Source organism: Toxorhynchites rutilus, chromosome 3, assembly GCF_029784135.1.
Source record: "Toxorhynchites rutilus septentrionalis strain SRP chromosome 3, ASM2978413v1, whole genome shotgun sequence".
Classification (NCBI taxonomy): Eukaryota; Metazoa; Arthropoda; class Insecta; order Diptera; family Culicidae; genus Toxorhynchites; species Toxorhynchites rutilus.
In genome coordinates this window covers 49707003-49723716 of record NC_073746.1, presented here as the reverse complement: position 1 = coordinate 49723716, position 16714 = coordinate 49707003, and the positions used below count along the sequence as shown (strand labels likewise).

The 16714-nt window shown below is 42.2% G+C and overlaps 2 protein-coding genes across 2 annotated transcripts; one reads left to right on the top strand and one right to left on the bottom strand.

The window, feature by feature from the left end:
• Positions 1 to 6753: 6753 nt before the first annotated feature.
• Positions 6754 to 8157, bottom strand: LOC129777758 (trans-1,2-dihydrobenzene-1,2-diol dehydrogenase-like). Its single transcript, XM_055784224.1, has 3 exons — positions 7785 to 8157; positions 7188 to 7726; positions 6754 to 7131 (listed from the first exon to the last, which is right to left on the bottom strand). Exons 1-3 carry the CDS (start codon positions 7987 to 7989, stop codon positions 6868 to 6870), a joined length of 1008 nt encoding a protein of 335 aa, XP_055640199.1. The 5' UTR covers positions 7990 to 8157; the 3' UTR covers positions 6754 to 6867.
• Positions 8158 to 10013: 1856 nt separating this feature from the next.
• On the top strand, positions 10014 to 15368 carry LOC129773101 (uncharacterized). The gene has a single exon (XM_055776654.1). The coding sequence runs from the start codon at positions 10014 to 10016 to the stop codon at positions 15366 to 15368; it is 5355 nt and encodes a 1784-aa protein (XP_055632629.1).
• Positions 15369 to 16714: the final 1346 nt, after the last annotated feature.

Below are 16714 nucleotides of genomic sequence, written 5' to 3'. Positions count from 1 at the left end.
TCTGAAAAAGAATTTTCGGTAAAATAAAAGAGACGAAAACATCAACAATACACGGTTCATCGAAGACTAGATTGATTGAATGAATATTTATCGCGCAGCCGAGCGAGAATTTCGATCTCTGGTTCAATTATTTTCTTACAACTTTGTCAAACATCATATTTTAATCGGACATGTCCATTTTGAAAATTGGACGATTTTTCGAAAAAAAAAAGTTCAATGTTTCTACATACGCCCTTATAAAAAATCGAGGGGTTGTATCCGAGACACGACCGCTTAGGACGTAGGACTATGCAATCTTTTTTTTTTAATTTGTTGGTTTATCATTTTGGATATTATTTGCGAATACGTCGAAAGTTCATAAATAACTCTTCAGTAAAAAGTTGCGCTAGCGTTCACAGCTCGAGGGGAAACATAAAACACAAAACGAGCAGAATAAGCGACCTTTGTTGTTTCGGGCACAGAAAGGTTCTGAGAATTTTACTCAGAGGAGATGCAATACTTATACACTAGCAACAGCTTACTTACTTCGCAAATATTCTCTTTTCGCTATCCCCTATCGTTGTTTCTATTCTTCTTCTTCTTATTTTCCTTTATTTATGGATACATTAAATCCAACGATTCATTCATTCACATTAAATCCAACGATTCAACGATTCAAACAGTCTCCGACTGTTTCTATTCTAGCGGCTGCATAAGTTGCTCGTTATCGATGGCTCTGTTCGGGAAAGCACACAAATGAACAGAACAAATGTATGGGGAAATGGGAATGCTTTCAATTTTCATCAATTTAAACCATATACAGACTATGGGATTGTAAGGTATAACATACCAAACAAATATTGGAAAATTTTCGATTCGATTGATATGCAAATCGTTAAAATCCGTTCGCAGCGAAAATAGTTATTAACATTAACTTTATTTCATAAAAACGTGACCGGTTTCCTGATTTGGCACCCTTAATGTAAGACGTAGTCCTACGTCAAAAACTAGCAGTACCCTGCCACGCTTTGCTGTGGCACATTGTGGTTGCATGGTTGAGTTGAATTTTCAATTTTTTATGTTGTAACAACAATCCTAGATGTGTTTGGTTGTTTTGTATGCTGTATTATAGTTTGAGCTCAATCGGTTCCGAGCTTTTCGAGATATTGACGCATACACTGCCATGCGAATGAAGTATACATTTCTGTATAGTTCAAGAACTAATCAAGAGCGGTTAAACAACTTCAATTTAATTGATAGAAACAATCTAGTTCAATATAAATTTTTATGATAAAATTAATAATAACACATTAAAAATTGTTAAGTTTTAAGTGTTTCATTTTCAAAATGTTATTTAAATCCACTAATTTAGTTGTTCCACCACTGTATCCTGTACTAAATTTTCTCATCTTTCAAATGAAAGCATCAGAATCGTCTTCCGTAGCGTACTTTGTAATGTAGGGTCAGTTTGAGGCAACAGAGTCCGAAACAAAAAAAAATTCTATAACTCTGTCTTTGTTGAAATTCGAACATATGCCTAGGAGGATTGTTTTTCATCAAATATGATCGTCTATCACCTCCTGAGAGAATCTGGATAAATTTATTTTTTTTTCATGTGAGAAAGGTGTTTTCTGACTTTAAGATTTCAGGGGATGAATCAAAAATCAAATTCCTTTTTTATTTTCAAAAAACCAAAAATACATGCAAAGGAAAACAAATAAAGAAAAAAAATTGTTTGACTCGATTATATACAGGATTCGATTATATAGAGTGAAAAGAAATCAAAAACCGTATATAATCGAGTCCGCACTGTATATATATTAACTCAAACACGCGTCCCTGGTTTCGAGATATGTTATGTGAAAAATCCTCAGCTTTCCAGAAAAAATATAAAAAAATTGTGAGGGGTTGTATCTAGGACACGACCGCATATTTTCGACGTAGAACTACACAATTATATTATGCAATCCACTTGTTTACCACTTCGAATATTATACATCGAATATACATCGAAGTTTTGTAATAGATTTTGTTCTTCATTACAAATATATTTGATGAAAGTCCTTTTACGTTTGATATGATGCCTAAGACTACCAAAATATGTGAACGGAAAAATTCCAAATGATCATTGTATTCTACGTTTCCCTCTGAAATTATTGCACATCTCATGTTTACGTAGTTCTCGAACCGCGAAAGTTCATTCACCTCTAGTGTCTGAAATGACGATTTTCCCAGGCTTCTCAGTTTAAAAGTACGTTTCAAGGAAACATATTCTGGTCTGCACAACGACAAGCGAGTACAAAAGTACTCAACACCAAAAAATACCCTCGACTTGCATGTATCTGCAAAGCGGATTCCCCCAGGCACATTGATTTTGAAGTGCGTGTTAGGGAAACACAGCTCGGTGGGAACAAAAATATCCCCGACATGCATGTATATTTGCAAAGCGGATTTCCACAGGTACATCGATTTAGAAGTCTGTGTTGGGGAAACCGTAAATCGGGTCAATCAACCCTTGGCAGTAAGGGCGTTTAGATAACGCTTGACATTTTACAGTTATTAATTAATTGTTCATCTCACAAAAAATAACATTTTATTAATTGTGATAGACGCGTAGAAAACTTTCCTATCAATTTATGCAAACATTTTTCCGATCTGTTAAGAAATGCTTGAGTTATAAGCATTCGAAATACGGGTAGAGTTAGCACACAAATCGTCAGAACAAAAGTATGAGAAAAATGGGAGTTCTTCCAGTTTTCATGAATTTAAACCGTTTAGAGATTAGCGAATTGTAATGTAAAGCATATCAAATAAATCTTAGAGAATTTCCTATTCGATTGGTATGCAAATCATGAGAATTCGTTCACAGTGAAAATAGTTATTAACGTTAACTTTAATTCATAAAAACGTGACCTGTTTTCTGATTTGGCACCCTTCCTGAAAGACGTAGTTCTACGTCAAAAATATAGCGCCTTTGGTCCCGAGACCATAAAAAGTATAAATAACAAATACAATCAATAATAACGAAAACATAATTCAAATTTTCTGCAACTGTAGTATTTTCCAAAAAAGATCAGCTGATTGGCTTTAATTTAATATATTTAACATCTGAATTGGTCCAGTGGTTCGAAAATTATGAATTTTTGAAAAAAGTCTTTTTTGGCAAAAATGCGAAAAAGGTAAAAACTACGAGTCTAACAATTAGTGATAAAGAACAAAACTACCACTTTTGACGAAAATCTGAGAACCATTATATCGGTTTGGCATGGAATGGCTGTATAGAGATAAATGAGGGAAATCGATAAATTTTAAATCATTTCGAGACAAAATTTCAGTTCACGATTCTGTCAAATACTTGGAAAAAAGATGTTTCCATCACACAGAACACATATTCAATACTGAAAAACCGATTTTCATTAGAAGCTCAATTCAGAAACGCAATATGGCTATATAAAAACTCATTTTCTTCCAAATTTTTAATTTTTTTATGCCGTAAGAACACTTCTTGAAGTGAATTATATATTGTGTCCAACTTTGGGCTCAATCTGTTCCGTACTTTTAGAGTTTTTGACGCATACACAAACGAACAGCACATTCATATATATAGAGACTAGCTGACCGGCAAACGTTGTTCTGCCATATAATTCATTCCTAGAGAATATTTTGGTTGGTAAAAATAACGAATATATTTCAAGAGAGTTTGTGTGGTATCGTTCTGATCTGTGAATTTTTTTGAATTTTGACGTAGGACTACGTCTAACCGGAAGATATATGGGGGTGAAATGGAAATCTAGGCACTGAACAAGTAGGAAAAAATGCAAGATTTGGAACGCTTATAACTCGAGCATTTCTCAAAAGAACGCAAAGGTTTTTGCATCAATTGATAGGAAATATATCTACGCATCTATCATAACGAATAACATTTTATTTTTTATGAGATAAATAATTGAATAATTGTGAAATATCAAGCATTGTCAAAATGCACTATGTGCCCATTTTTGATTGGTCCATTTTGTGCTCCTCAAATCGTACCGACCAAAACGGGCAACCAGAGCAGCAGCGAAATAGAATGAAGCACGATTGGAAAGGAAAAAGAAAAAAATGAACGAAACATTGGTCGCCGTCTCACACATGCGTAATTCTCGAGCCAGCCAGTCAGCTTAAAAATCCCCGCTCCGCTGCCGTAACGATCCTTCTCATTCAAACCGTACACCACATCGGTTCGCATCACAACACATCAACAAACCAACACAAGCAGCCATGTCTGGACATGGTAAAGGAGGAAAAGTGAAGAGAAAGGCAAAATACCGCTCGAACCGTGTTGATCTGGAGTACCCCGCAAGGGTAGCCAGGCCGAGCGCGTTAGTACCAGTGCACCAGTCCACCTAGCCGGCGTTATATAGTTTCGGCCGCCGAAGTGATCGAGATAGCTGGCAAAGCTGCTCGCAACGATAAGAAAACCCACATTCGGAACAGAACACATTTGGTTCGGTGGACATCAAGACAACAGGCAGTTGCAGCGAGTGGCGAGTGGCAAACGCAATCGCAAAACGGCATCAGGTAGCAGAAGGAAGGTCTTGTATTATAGAGACTTTAAACTTTTGCAGTTCATTCGTCTCTAGGTAGCAGAAGAAAAAAGTTTGTTCTTTATACAAACTGCTTTGATGGCAAATCCAGAACAAGGCGGCATCGAGGGCGTTCGAAATGGTTTTTTTCAAAACCACGAGTACTAAGTTTTCTAAATTGGAACCATTCCATAAAACAAGGCGCTTTTCAGGGCCATTAAACCTACCAAAAAAGAGTTTAGGAAATACAGTTCAATGCTTTCTAAAACAATATCCAAAATAATAATAAAACACAAATTGATTTTTTCATAATTTGTTTGCCAGGATATGATGAGTATGTGAATTTGGCAGTTGTTCTGAGCTTATTGATTTTCACCAATTCTTAAATTGCTTCTAGATTGAAAGTACAGTAATTTACACTTATCTCGATATTTAGCTAATTGGACGGACCTGTAATGCGACATATTTAGTTGGACATTTTTGTAAACATAGAGTTCGGGGTCCAAATTATGACCCCACATTGAAAGTCGACACTGTACCACTGTCATCGCAAATGTTCAATTACAGGTTAAAATTACCTCCAATCCGATACTGAGTGGTGGTAATGCGACGTGCCATTGAATGTAATTTACTGTAAGATATGTCACAAGTTGGATGGGAAGAAATTTTCCAACTGTGAAAGCTGTGGCGAGTAGCAAATGCAATCGCTAAACAGAAAGGTTTAGCCGAGGAAGATGGGGATATCGAGTGATAACAAAACAATAAACTCTTTAGATTGAAGATAATTTTGTGATCCTGAAAAGGACCCTTTTTAGCCTGCATGTGAATCCAACGAACGAACAAATCGTAATTCGTTCGTCTCGTTGGACTCGCCCCTCTGGCTGAGTCTGCCGATTTGTCTCTATCCTGTGAGTGTGTACCGCTAGAGTATAAAACACGCGGACCCCAAAAAAATATCTTATTTTCTTTCAAACCGTAAACCCGTGTGGTTGTACGGCATCGGCATCGTGGACGTAACAAAGGAGGACAAGTTAAGGGAAAGGCAAAGTCTTACTCGAACCATGCAGGTCTCCAGTTCCCTGTTGGTCGCATTCACTGATTGCTCCGCAAGGGTAACTAGGCCGAACGGATTGGCGCCGGAGCACCAGTATACCTAACAGCGATTATAGAGTTTCGGCCGTCGGAGTGCTCGAGTTGGCTTGCAAAACTGCTCACGACAATCAGAAAACCCGCATCAAGAACAGAGCAGCTTCGGTTCGGCGCTCATCAAGGCAACAATTAGTTTCAGTGAGTGGCAAAGTGTTTCTCCGGCACGTCGCATTAAATGTAATTTACTGAACAACATGTCACAAGCTGGATGGGAAGAAATTGTCCAACTGTGAAAGCTGTGGCGAGTGGCAAACGCAATAGCTAAACAGGAAGGTTTAACCGAACAAGATGGGAATATCGAGTGATAACAAAAACACAACACCAAAGGTTCTTTTCAGAACCATCAACATATTCATAAAGAGAAAATAGTAAACTAATCCATTTTTCAGGTAGATAGGTAGGTAGGAGAAGAAAATAAAACAATATATTTAAAATACATATTTAACAAAAGCTGTCTCCTTTGTATAGTCCTACGTCACTCCGATTATGTCCCCGACATTACCCACCCGTCTTTTTCTAATCATCTCAACTATTTTCCAAAGTTTATTTTCACTGAAATTAGAACAATATAATTTGGGTGAAAACAAACTCAACGATATACAAACGACGCAGATCTAATCAGCCGTTCTCCTGTGATGATATACGTACGTGGGAAAATCCCTTTTTCATATATAAAGATCAGTCATAATCAAAATTGGTCATATGATAATGAAATTGTGATTCTTTGTAGTTTCCATAATTTGTACCAAATCTCAATCAAATCGAAGAGGATCGCGCCAAAATGTGCCTTTTTTCGGCTGATTTGGTGTGGAATTGCTCAGTAAAAAAGTAAACAAACACATCCAAACAAACCAGACAACTAGCCTGTTTTTAGTCGAGCTCGGCTTCTGGAATATGAAAACAAACGACGCGAGCGATCGTGTTTTCGTATCGTCTTCTGAAATAGGGCCCATCGTCTATATTGAGCCTCGAGCATACTGGCTCTGCAACGGTGAAACGAGCAGTTATCGAACCAAATGAGCTTTTGGATTGAAATATCTATTCCTTAAAAGAATACATGAAATTTTCCAACTTTTTATTCTAATTTATTTCAGATTAAACGTGGAAAGATGACAATACTAGTAATCATATAAGAGTAGGATACGATATAGCGGCCAGCGATTTCTGATTGACCTTACTTACATCCATCTTCTGGGAACCGAACACCGATTAGTTTTCTCATCTCATCTTGAATTTGCGCAATCAGCAAACTTTCACTATGTGGAACGATATCGGACTCTATCTTTCCCGTAATTAAACACTGTCGTGTGTGCTCTGCTTCGTAACGGAGTCCTCCACTATTCGGAAAATTGAAGCAGTGAGGTCCAGTTTCGAGAGGAAAATTTTTCAGGGAACCGTCAACATCTGTTAATGATGTAGAACACCAGAAATCATTAAGCTGTTAAGAAAAAAATTATTAATTGCTGCAAATAACTGTGTCTAGGAATTGCTCACCGTAATCGTCCCTTTCGTACCCTGTATAATTGCCTGATTATCCAATTTCTCCAAGGCACTCGTTTTCATTCTCGCAATTCCACCTCCGGGAAAATGCAGTTCAGCTATTACTTGCATATCGACACCTTCCTCGTTGAGCTCTCCAATTGCGACTATCTTCTCTGGGGGAGCTTTGAACGCCCACAGCGCAGCCTGAATTGTGTAAACGCCCAAATCAAGTACTGTTCCACCACCAAGCTCTTTGGATCGCAAACGATCGACGTCCGACATATAGAACCCGAATTCTACGTCAACCTCTTTGATCTCGCCCAACGCTCCCGCATCGATACGTTCCTTCAGCAAAGCATAAGCTGGAAAGAATCTGGACCAGATTCCCTCCATAATGAAAAGTTTTTTCTCCTTCGCATGAGCAAGCAAACGCTTCGATTGGCTTTCGTTCATACAGAGCGGCTTCTCACAAAGCACATGCTTGCCGTGGTCCAGCATCATAATCCCAATGTCATAATGCGTTGGGTTGATGGATCCAATGTAGACAACATCTGATGGTGGGATGCCATTAACTTGAGCGAAGAGAAAAAAATGAAAGCAACTACTCACCAACATCCGCATCTTTAGCCAAGCTTTCGTAACCTTCGTAAAACTTTCCAATTCCGTGTAGCTTGGCAAAGTTGCTCGCATCCGCCAACTTGCGGGCACTGATGGCAACCACCTGATGATCCTCCTTGGGCAGGGTGGCCAAGGCATTGGTGAAATCGTGCGAAATATTTCCGGCACTAACAATTCCCCAACGAAGCGGCTTCATTTCGCGCTGACAGAACCACCTGATTAGCACCACCGAATGACGCAGTTTACCTACACCAGCGAGAACAGCTGATAGCGAAGTTCCACGACGCAGAGCGCAGTCGCGAGAATAACCGCTACTTGCGAGAGTTGTGAACCAATTCAGCTTCCCAAACCTGCTCGCGAGAGAATGAACAGCGAGCATGCTTTTTGATCTTCAATGTAGATGAATTGGTACCAGGAACTTTCTATTGGTTCTAAAGATAGTTTTTTTTGTTTGATCGGATGTGATATGTACGCGCACGAATTATTACTTGCTAGTCGATAATGACATGTTTGATGAAAAAATTTTGATCTCGGGTTACTGCGACTAAAGTAGAATCATTTCAAATGCATCGTATTCTTCGGGATCGAAACATTTTGATTTTTAAACTGTTTGCTCTAAAACGAACGGTTAAAAAATATAACTAATTTATGTTTACTGTTAGAATTAGCCATAAAAATTGTAAAATAATCCTCATTTGAATTCCCGTGATACCGTTCGAAATGAAACGGACTGGAATTTTATGCTTCAATCCAGATTCAATAGATTAGAGATTGAGAGCTAGAGAGAATCAGAAGAACGAGAACTGACCGATAGCCGATAGTGTCCACTATATAAGCAGTATCTTTGTAAAGCTTGAGCCTCTTTTACCAAATATACGTTCAATATTACAGTACGGTCTCTTCATTTTCGTTGGTCGGTCGATGACACTGGACATTGTCCTTTTCGCGTGGTTCTATTGTGCATTGTGCACAAGTTTTGGAGTGCGTGCTTTTCGGTTGCTAGTATCATCTAGCGAAGAAGTCCTTCGAGTGCGGTAAAGACGAGTGCATCGTCATCATTGGTCCTTCGAACCGGATCGAAGGCGGTTCAGACCGGAAAGTGCGCGTCGCGATAGTGTTGAAAGTGGAAATCTGACCGATCGCGTGGGTCAACGGTCTGCCACTATCCTTTGCAGTGCGTTCCGAATTCAGTGCGTGTGCGCTGGGAGGTTTTACCAAGTTGGGTAAACCTCGGAGGGTATTAAAAATTCAGTGCGTGTGCGCTGGGAGGTTTTACCAAGTCGGGTAAACCTCGGAGGTACAGAGAACAATTAATCTCGATTCAATCACCATCAATTGTGGACTTCGTCGCGCGTGGTTTAGTGGCGAATATTATTCGGTATTCGCGGGAAGCAAAATTCGATCATAAGATCACTAATTATTGATCTTGGTGTGACGGTGAACTGGGTGAACGATAGTGACTATCGCTGCTACCATTATTTCGATCGCGGGTATAGTAAGCATTACGTTCGAAATACGGTACAAATTCACCGTCGGCAAATAATTAGTGTGTGTACTTTGTGTGGACAAGAATTTCGCACGTGAAATTGCACGAAGACAGGTGTTAATCTGTTATATGGAGAAGACAGCCATTGTGTCTGGCCATCGCGGATAATAGCCATTGTTGTGAAGTGATTGACCTTTCTGAAGAACGACGCCGCTGCCATTTTGGACGCTTGGTGTCGTGGCTTGGAACAGAACTGAACGCCATCTTACACGCCAACTGGACTCCATTAGGACAACTTGACGCCATTACGTTGTTCCTTTATACAAGCACTCATCCCATTGGATTGATCCCGGTGAGTTTGTTCCAAGTTATATATTTGTGGTTGGCAGTAGCAATTCTTAGAACGTAAGAAAGTGGGTAGCCAAAGGCTATTGTGGCTGGTGGTTGACGGTCGCATTTCGAGTGGAAAACCGCTCGCGCCCTCGATTTGCGAAACCGCGTAAAGTGGGTACGTTCGCGACGGGAAGGAGTCCGATTTCGATACTAAGACGACCCACTTCCGTTCGATTGATACGTCGCGAAGGGGTTTATACACCGGTTCGGGAAGGATTAACACGTTTCGATTGTGTATCACCCTCGTCCGGTACGGTTTCGCGTAGAAACGGTTAGTTCACGTTGGGAAGGATTTTCGCTTTCATCTGATTACTGCCGTTTCCGCTTCGCTTTCGTTCGGGATGTCCGCAAAACCAGAGAAGCAGTTAGCTGAGCGATTAGTCCAGCGTAAGGGACTTATTGCGATTCGCAATGCGTTGGACACATTTGTACGCGAATATAAGCACGAGCGCGATGCTTGTGAGCTGAGTGTACGGTTGGAATCCCTAGATCGGTTGTATGTCAATTTCATGGAGTGTCAGGATATCATCGAAAAATATGACAAACCGGAGTCACTTGATGAGCACATTGAGGAACGAGTGGACTTCGAACAACGGTTCTGTAAAACGAAGGGGTTTCTTCTTGCAAAGCGCACAGGGGATCTGAACGAAACTTTGAACAATTCGTTGCAGGGTCCACAACAATTCGCGTCAAATTTTCATCTCCGTCTACCACAAATAGATTTACCAAAATTCAACGGTGACTTCTCTCGTTGGATTTCATTCCGGGACACATTTTCGTCAATGGTTCATGCAAATGCTGACATTCCCACCGTTGCAAAATTGCAGTATCTTATTCAATCACTCGAAGGGGATGCCAAGAAACCATTTGAATCGGTGGACATCGAAGCCGACAACTACGCAGTTACATGGGATGCACTTCTAAAGAGGTACGACAATTCACGGTTCCTAAAGAAGCAGCTCTTTCGCGCATTATACGACTTACCAGCAGTCAAGCAGGAGTGTGCGAAACGCATTCACACTTTGGTCGACGATTATCAACGTCATGTTCGCACCCTATCTAAACTGGGTGAACCCGTGAATCATTGGGACACGCCGCTCATCAATTTGCTTTCGTACAAGCTGGACCAAGCAACGCTAAGATCGTGGGAGGAGAAAACGAGTCAAAAGGAAAATGTTAGGTACGATGAACTGATCGAGTTTCTATATCAACGGGTTCGTGTTATCAATTCCGTTGGTTCAGATAGCCATCATTCAGCCTCATTGAAGGTGGCCGGCAATCAACAGAAGTACTTCAAGCAGAAAGTGTCTGCTAACACAGCATCAACATCAACTCCGAGTTACTCCTGTCCGCTTTCATGTTCGGACAATCATTCGTTGCGTTCCTGTCCGATATTCCTGGGAAAGAACATAAACCAGCGTCGAGAACTGGTCTCGCTGAAACGGTTATGTTGGAACTGTCTCAGTTTGGGTCACCAGTCCAAGAAATGTAATTCGAAATTCACTTGTCGTACATGCCACGAGAAGCATCATTCGCTCTTGCACGATCCTACTCCATTAAGGGTTTCATCCAAATCAGCCAACCAAATAAATTCATCTGTGTCATCTACTATGTCATCGAATTCCGCTGTCCCTACAGCATCTCTGGTTCAACAGCCGCTTCCCTCTACGTCACAAATCGTAGAATCCTCTGGTTCCCGCCAAGTCAGCATGGCAGTTCAAACTGCATGCACCATGACACTGTTGGAAACGGTTGTCCTCAATATCGTCGACGATTATGGCAATAAACACAAAGCTCGAGTTCTCCTGGATTCGGCATCGATGTCGAACTTCATATCGAAACCGCTGGCGAAGAAACTCTACAGTCGCCGAACTTCGGTGGACGTGTCTGTCGCAGGCATCGGATCGTCCACGAAGACAATCAACAGTGCAATTACTGCAACCATCGAGTCAGAAGATCAAGTATGCTCGATGAAACTACAATTTCTGGTCCTGAAGCAGCCCTCAGTCGAGCTGCCAACTATTCCGATTGACATTTCGGCATGGAAGATGCCGAATGTGATGCTAGCAGATCCTTTATTCAATGTTCCTGGAAGTGTCGATATGGTCATCGGCAGCGAAAGCTACTGGGAACTCCACACGGGTAGGAAGATATATCTTGGCGAAAATCTTCCTTGGGTAGTCGAAACATCTTTTGGTTGGGCGGTCACTGGTCCCGCATCTCGCACGGCTACCTGCATTCCACGGTTCTGTTTTCTTTCCACGGCAGATGATCGACTAGAGGCTACATTAAGAAAATTCTGGGAAATGGAAACAATTCCATCAGCTCCGGTTCATTCCACCGAAGAAAGTCGTTGCGAAGAGCTGTATGCTGCAACGACAACGCGCGATTCGTCTGGGAGATACATCGTGCGTCTACCGAGAGTTGAAGATCCTTCAGTCATCCTTGGCGAATCAAAATCAATCGCTGACAGACGCTTCCTGAGCCTGGAACGTCGACTCGAACGAGATCCTGCAACCAAGGACTCATATCACCGTTTTATGGAGGAGTATTTGTTGCTTGGACATATGCAGAAGGTGAAAGAGCCTGTAAATGATCGTATACAGCATTGCTACATTCCTCATCACGTCGTATTCAAGGAATCCCGCACATCCACTAAAATCAGGGTAGTCTTCAACGCATCATGCAAGACTTCGTCAGGCTATTCCTTGAATGACACGCTGCTTGTTGGGCCTGTGGTTCAACAAGACCTATATTCGATATACCTAAGGTTCCGGACAAGAATTGTCGCCATCGTAGCAGATGTCGAAAAAATGTATCGGCAAGTATTGCATCATTCTGCCGATTTACCGTTCCTTCGCATACGGTATCGTAGGAATCACACCGATCCGATTCTCACCTACGAACTACAGACCGTCACCTACGGAACAGCAAGTGCTCCATACTTGGCAACGAAGACACTTCAGCAGATCGCGAAAGATCACGAGCATTTATATCCGACTGCTGTCGAAGCTGTTATTGAAGATTTCTACGTCGACGATCTACTGTCAGGAGCATCGAACGTAGAATCTGCCATCACCCTGCGAAAAGAAATCACCACTATGCTTAACTCCGCTGGATTCACGCTCAAGAAGTGGGCATCAAACGTCCAGGTGGTCCTAGAGGATGTCCCACCGGAAGATCGAGCCGTTCAGCCTATCCACGATTTGCAGAATGAGCAGACAATTTCCACACTCGGCCTGCTTTGGGAACCAATCGCCGATTCGCTTCGATTCAAGGTCGAATTGCCTCTCCCTGCTGCCATTCTCACCAAGCGAAAAGTGATGTCATACATCGCTCAAATATTCGACCCATTGGGACTGTTGGGTCCAACGACAACCAAAGCGAAGCTTTTCATGCAACGGTTGTGGACATTGAAGCGCGATGGTATTACTTGTGAATGGGACTCACCTCTATCAGAGAAACTTCAAGCCGAGTGGAAGCTCTTCCACACTACTCTTCGCGTTCTCGCCGATATCCGTATTCCTCGGTTGGCGCTGGCTTCTGGAGTCAGCAATATTCAGCTGCATTTCTTTGCCGATGCTTCGTCAAGTGCCTACGGCACATGCTGCTACGTTCGCACGGAATCGCAGAGAGGGATTACAGTACTTTTGTTGACATCGAAGTCAAAAGTAGCTCCATTGTCCACTCACCACTCCATCGCCAGACTTGAGCTCTGCACCGCTCACTTAGCCACACAACTCTACAAAAAGGTAGAAGCGTCTTTGAAAATATCAGTCACTCCATTCTTCTGGTCGGATTCCAGTACTGTGCTTCAGTGGTTACGTTCATCTCCAACTCGTTGGAAGACATTCGTCGCTAACCGAGTGTCAAAAATCCAGACCACTACGGATATTCTTCACTGGAGACACATCGCAGGCTATGAGAACCCTGCCGATGACATCTCTCGGGGTCTGAACCCAACAGACATTGTCCATCGTTCCCGCTGGTGGTTTGGCCCGCCATGGTTATCGCAAACATCTGATCAGTGGCCCACGACCATAATCGACCAGCAGTACTCCACCGCAGCGTCCGAGGAAGGGCGCAAAACTACAATTGTCACCATGACTGCAGCACAAACTGATTTCAGCGAAAATTTGTTCGCACGCTATTCCATGTACGGGAAACTACGCCGAGTCGTAGCGTTTTGTATACGCTACCTACAATACTTGAAGGATCGTTCCAAACAACGCAAATCCGATCCTCTGTTCACCGAACTTATCGTTCTTCAAGGAGATAATATCTCATCCATACCACGACTTTCCACCAAGGAGCTTCAACACGCCGAACAATCACTGTGCTGCCTGTCTCAGCGCCAGATTTTCACTGAGGAGCTCAACGATCTAGCAAACGGCGAACGTGTTTCAAAATCATCGTCGCTCAAATGGCTGAATCCGTTCGTTGATCAATATGGAATCCTTCGCGTCGGTGGTCGCATTGGTAACTCCGCATTGTCCGATGCAATTAAACACCCGATCGTACTGTCCTCTAAACACCCGCTGTCTGCTCTGTTGGCTAGCAGTTACCACTTAAAGCTACTGCACGCAGGTCCGCAACTCCTGCTAGCCACACTCCGCCAGAAATTTTGGATTCTGGGCGGCAGAAATCTAGTAAAAGCCGTCTTCCACCGATGCCACACTTGTTTCCGTTCCAAGCCCACTCTAGTCCAGCAGAGCACAGCCGATCTCCCGGTATCGCGAGTTTCGCCAACGCGTCCTTTTTCCGTGTGCGGTGTCGACTACTGTGGGCCTTTCTACGTCAAGTCAGCAGTTCGAAATCGTGGTCCTACAAAAGTCTACGTGGCCATATTCGTCTGCTTTTCAACCAAGGCTGTCCACATCGAGCTAGTGAGCGATTTGTCGACTCCAGCGTTCCTAGCTGCGCTCCGTCGTCTAGTCGCTCGCCGGGGGAAAGTTGTCGAGCTCCATTCCGACAACGCAACTGCATTCAAAGGAGCTTCTCATGCCTTGAACAGGATTTACCGTATGCTGAAGGTGGAAGCTGTTGACCGTGATCAAATTTTCGATTGGTGCTCCGAAAATGAGATCGTTTGGAAGTTTATTCCGCCCCGAGCACCACACTTCGGTGGTCTCTGGGAGGCTGCCGTCAAATCGGCGAAGACGCACCTTCTAAAGACCGTGGGAAACGTCAATCTCGCTTACGAAGACCTGTTGACATTGTTGGCACAAGTCGAGATGTGCCTCAATTCTCGCCCGCTTACTCCGATACCCGAGGACCCATCCGACCTAGAAGTCCTGACGCCAGGACATTTCCTTGTTGGCAGCAGTCTACAAGCAGTTCCTGATCCGAACTGGAAGGACACTGCCGATAATCGCTTGGATCATTGGGATCTGACCCAGAAACGTCTGCAGGAGATCTGGTCCCGCTGGTACCCAGAGTACCTACAACAGCTTCAATCTCGTGCAACAAAGGGTTGCAATCCTCCAGTCACCGTCGAAGTCGGTGCCGTCGTCATCATCAAAGAGGACAACGTTCCGCCAGCAAATTGGCCGCTGGGGAAAGTCGTCAAGCTTCATCCAGGAAAAGATGGCATCGTTCGAGTGGTGACACTCCGCACAGCATCAGCTACAGAGGTCATCCGTCCCGTAGCACGCATTGCTCTACTTCCATCAGCGAAATCAACCTCAACCGCTTAACCAGGTAGAGCAACCCTTCAAGGGAGAACTTGCTCGATGCGCACCTGCGCTTTGCACAGGTAATTGCAAGTCCAATGTAATATATTTGTCTTGAAAGATCTACCTGGTGTTTTCTTGCTTCTCGGTCTTCGTCGAGGTACACCATTCCACATTCGCTACTGAATCAACACGAGAACCTGTCCATTACGACAATCCATCACTACATCACACGTTGCCGAACCCTTGGCACCCGGAGAACGAAGTGTTACAGCGAAAGAAACAATGAATGCAATTTTGTAAATAATAGAATTAAGATTTGTTGAAATACCTCATATTTCAAGGTGGCCGGAATGTTAGAATTAGCCATAAAAATTGTAAAATAATCCTCATTTGAATTCCCGTGATACCGTTCGAAATGAAACGGACTGGAATTTTATGCTTCAATCCAGATTCAATAGATTAGAGATTGAGAGCTAGAGAGAATCAGAAGAACGAGAACTGACCGATAGCCGATAGTGTCCACTATATAAGCAGTATCTTTGTAAAGCTTGAGCCTCTTTTACCAAATATACGTTCAATATTACAGTACGGTCTCTTCATTTTCGTTGGTCGGTCGATGACACTGGACATTGTCCTTTTCGCGTGGTTCTATTGTGCATTGTGCACAAGTTTTGGAGTGCGTGCTTTTCGGTTGCTAGTATCATCTAGCGAAGAAGTCCTTCGAGTGCGGTAAAGACGAGTGCATCGTCATCATTTACTTTAAAAGTAACCCTACTAACATGAATTAGTAACCAGTTATACTAACAAAAACATGAAGTGTTAACATTTTTGGTTGGTTGGTAATGTAGATAGTTGTATCATAAAATGCATTACTCTACATAAAAAAAATTCAATTGCTATGACAAAAAGTTATAAATTATGCCGATTTTGCCCAAGTTCAGTTTCAAAAATTGGACACAAAGTCAGAATCGAACTGCACTATTTGTTATTCAGAATATATACCTCAAGGAATCATAGTATACACACATGCTGACATTCTACGCATAGTTGTCCCATGTTCCAAAATCAGCAACAGAGAAAAACGCATTCAAAGTTTTCCAGCATATTTGTCTACTAGAAGCTTCAAGCATTTCGGTTTAGCAATACACTGGTTTTTTTTATAAACAGAAAACTATTGTTTAATGGAATGTGAAAAGATCCCCTGATTGATTTGAATCAATCAATCTTGGTTACGGGCTTCAAAATTCATGATGGGACAGTTATACCTAGAATATCAATATGGGACAATTGAACTTGATGTTGTTTCTTGAAATACTGGTAACAAACAATAATTTTTTTCGTTAACAAGGTGTACACGTCGTCTGTTG

Coding starts and splice junctions, on each gene's coding strand:
- LOC129777758 (XM_055784224.1), bottom strand. CDS start 7,989: ATGAAGCCGCTTCGTTGGGGAATTGTTAGTGCCGGAAATATTTCGCAC. Junction 7,727..7,784: donor GGCTAAAGATGCGGATGTTG/GTGAGTAGTTGC, acceptor TCCCACCATCAG/ATGTTGTCTACATTGGATCC. Junction 7,132..7,187: donor GTACGAAAGGGACGATTACG/GTGAGCAATTCC, acceptor TTTTCTTAACAG/CTTAATGATTTCTGGTGTTC.
- LOC129773101 (XM_055776654.1), top strand. CDS start 10,014: ATGTCCGCAAAACCAGAGAAGCAGTTAGCTGAGCGATTAGTCCAGCGT.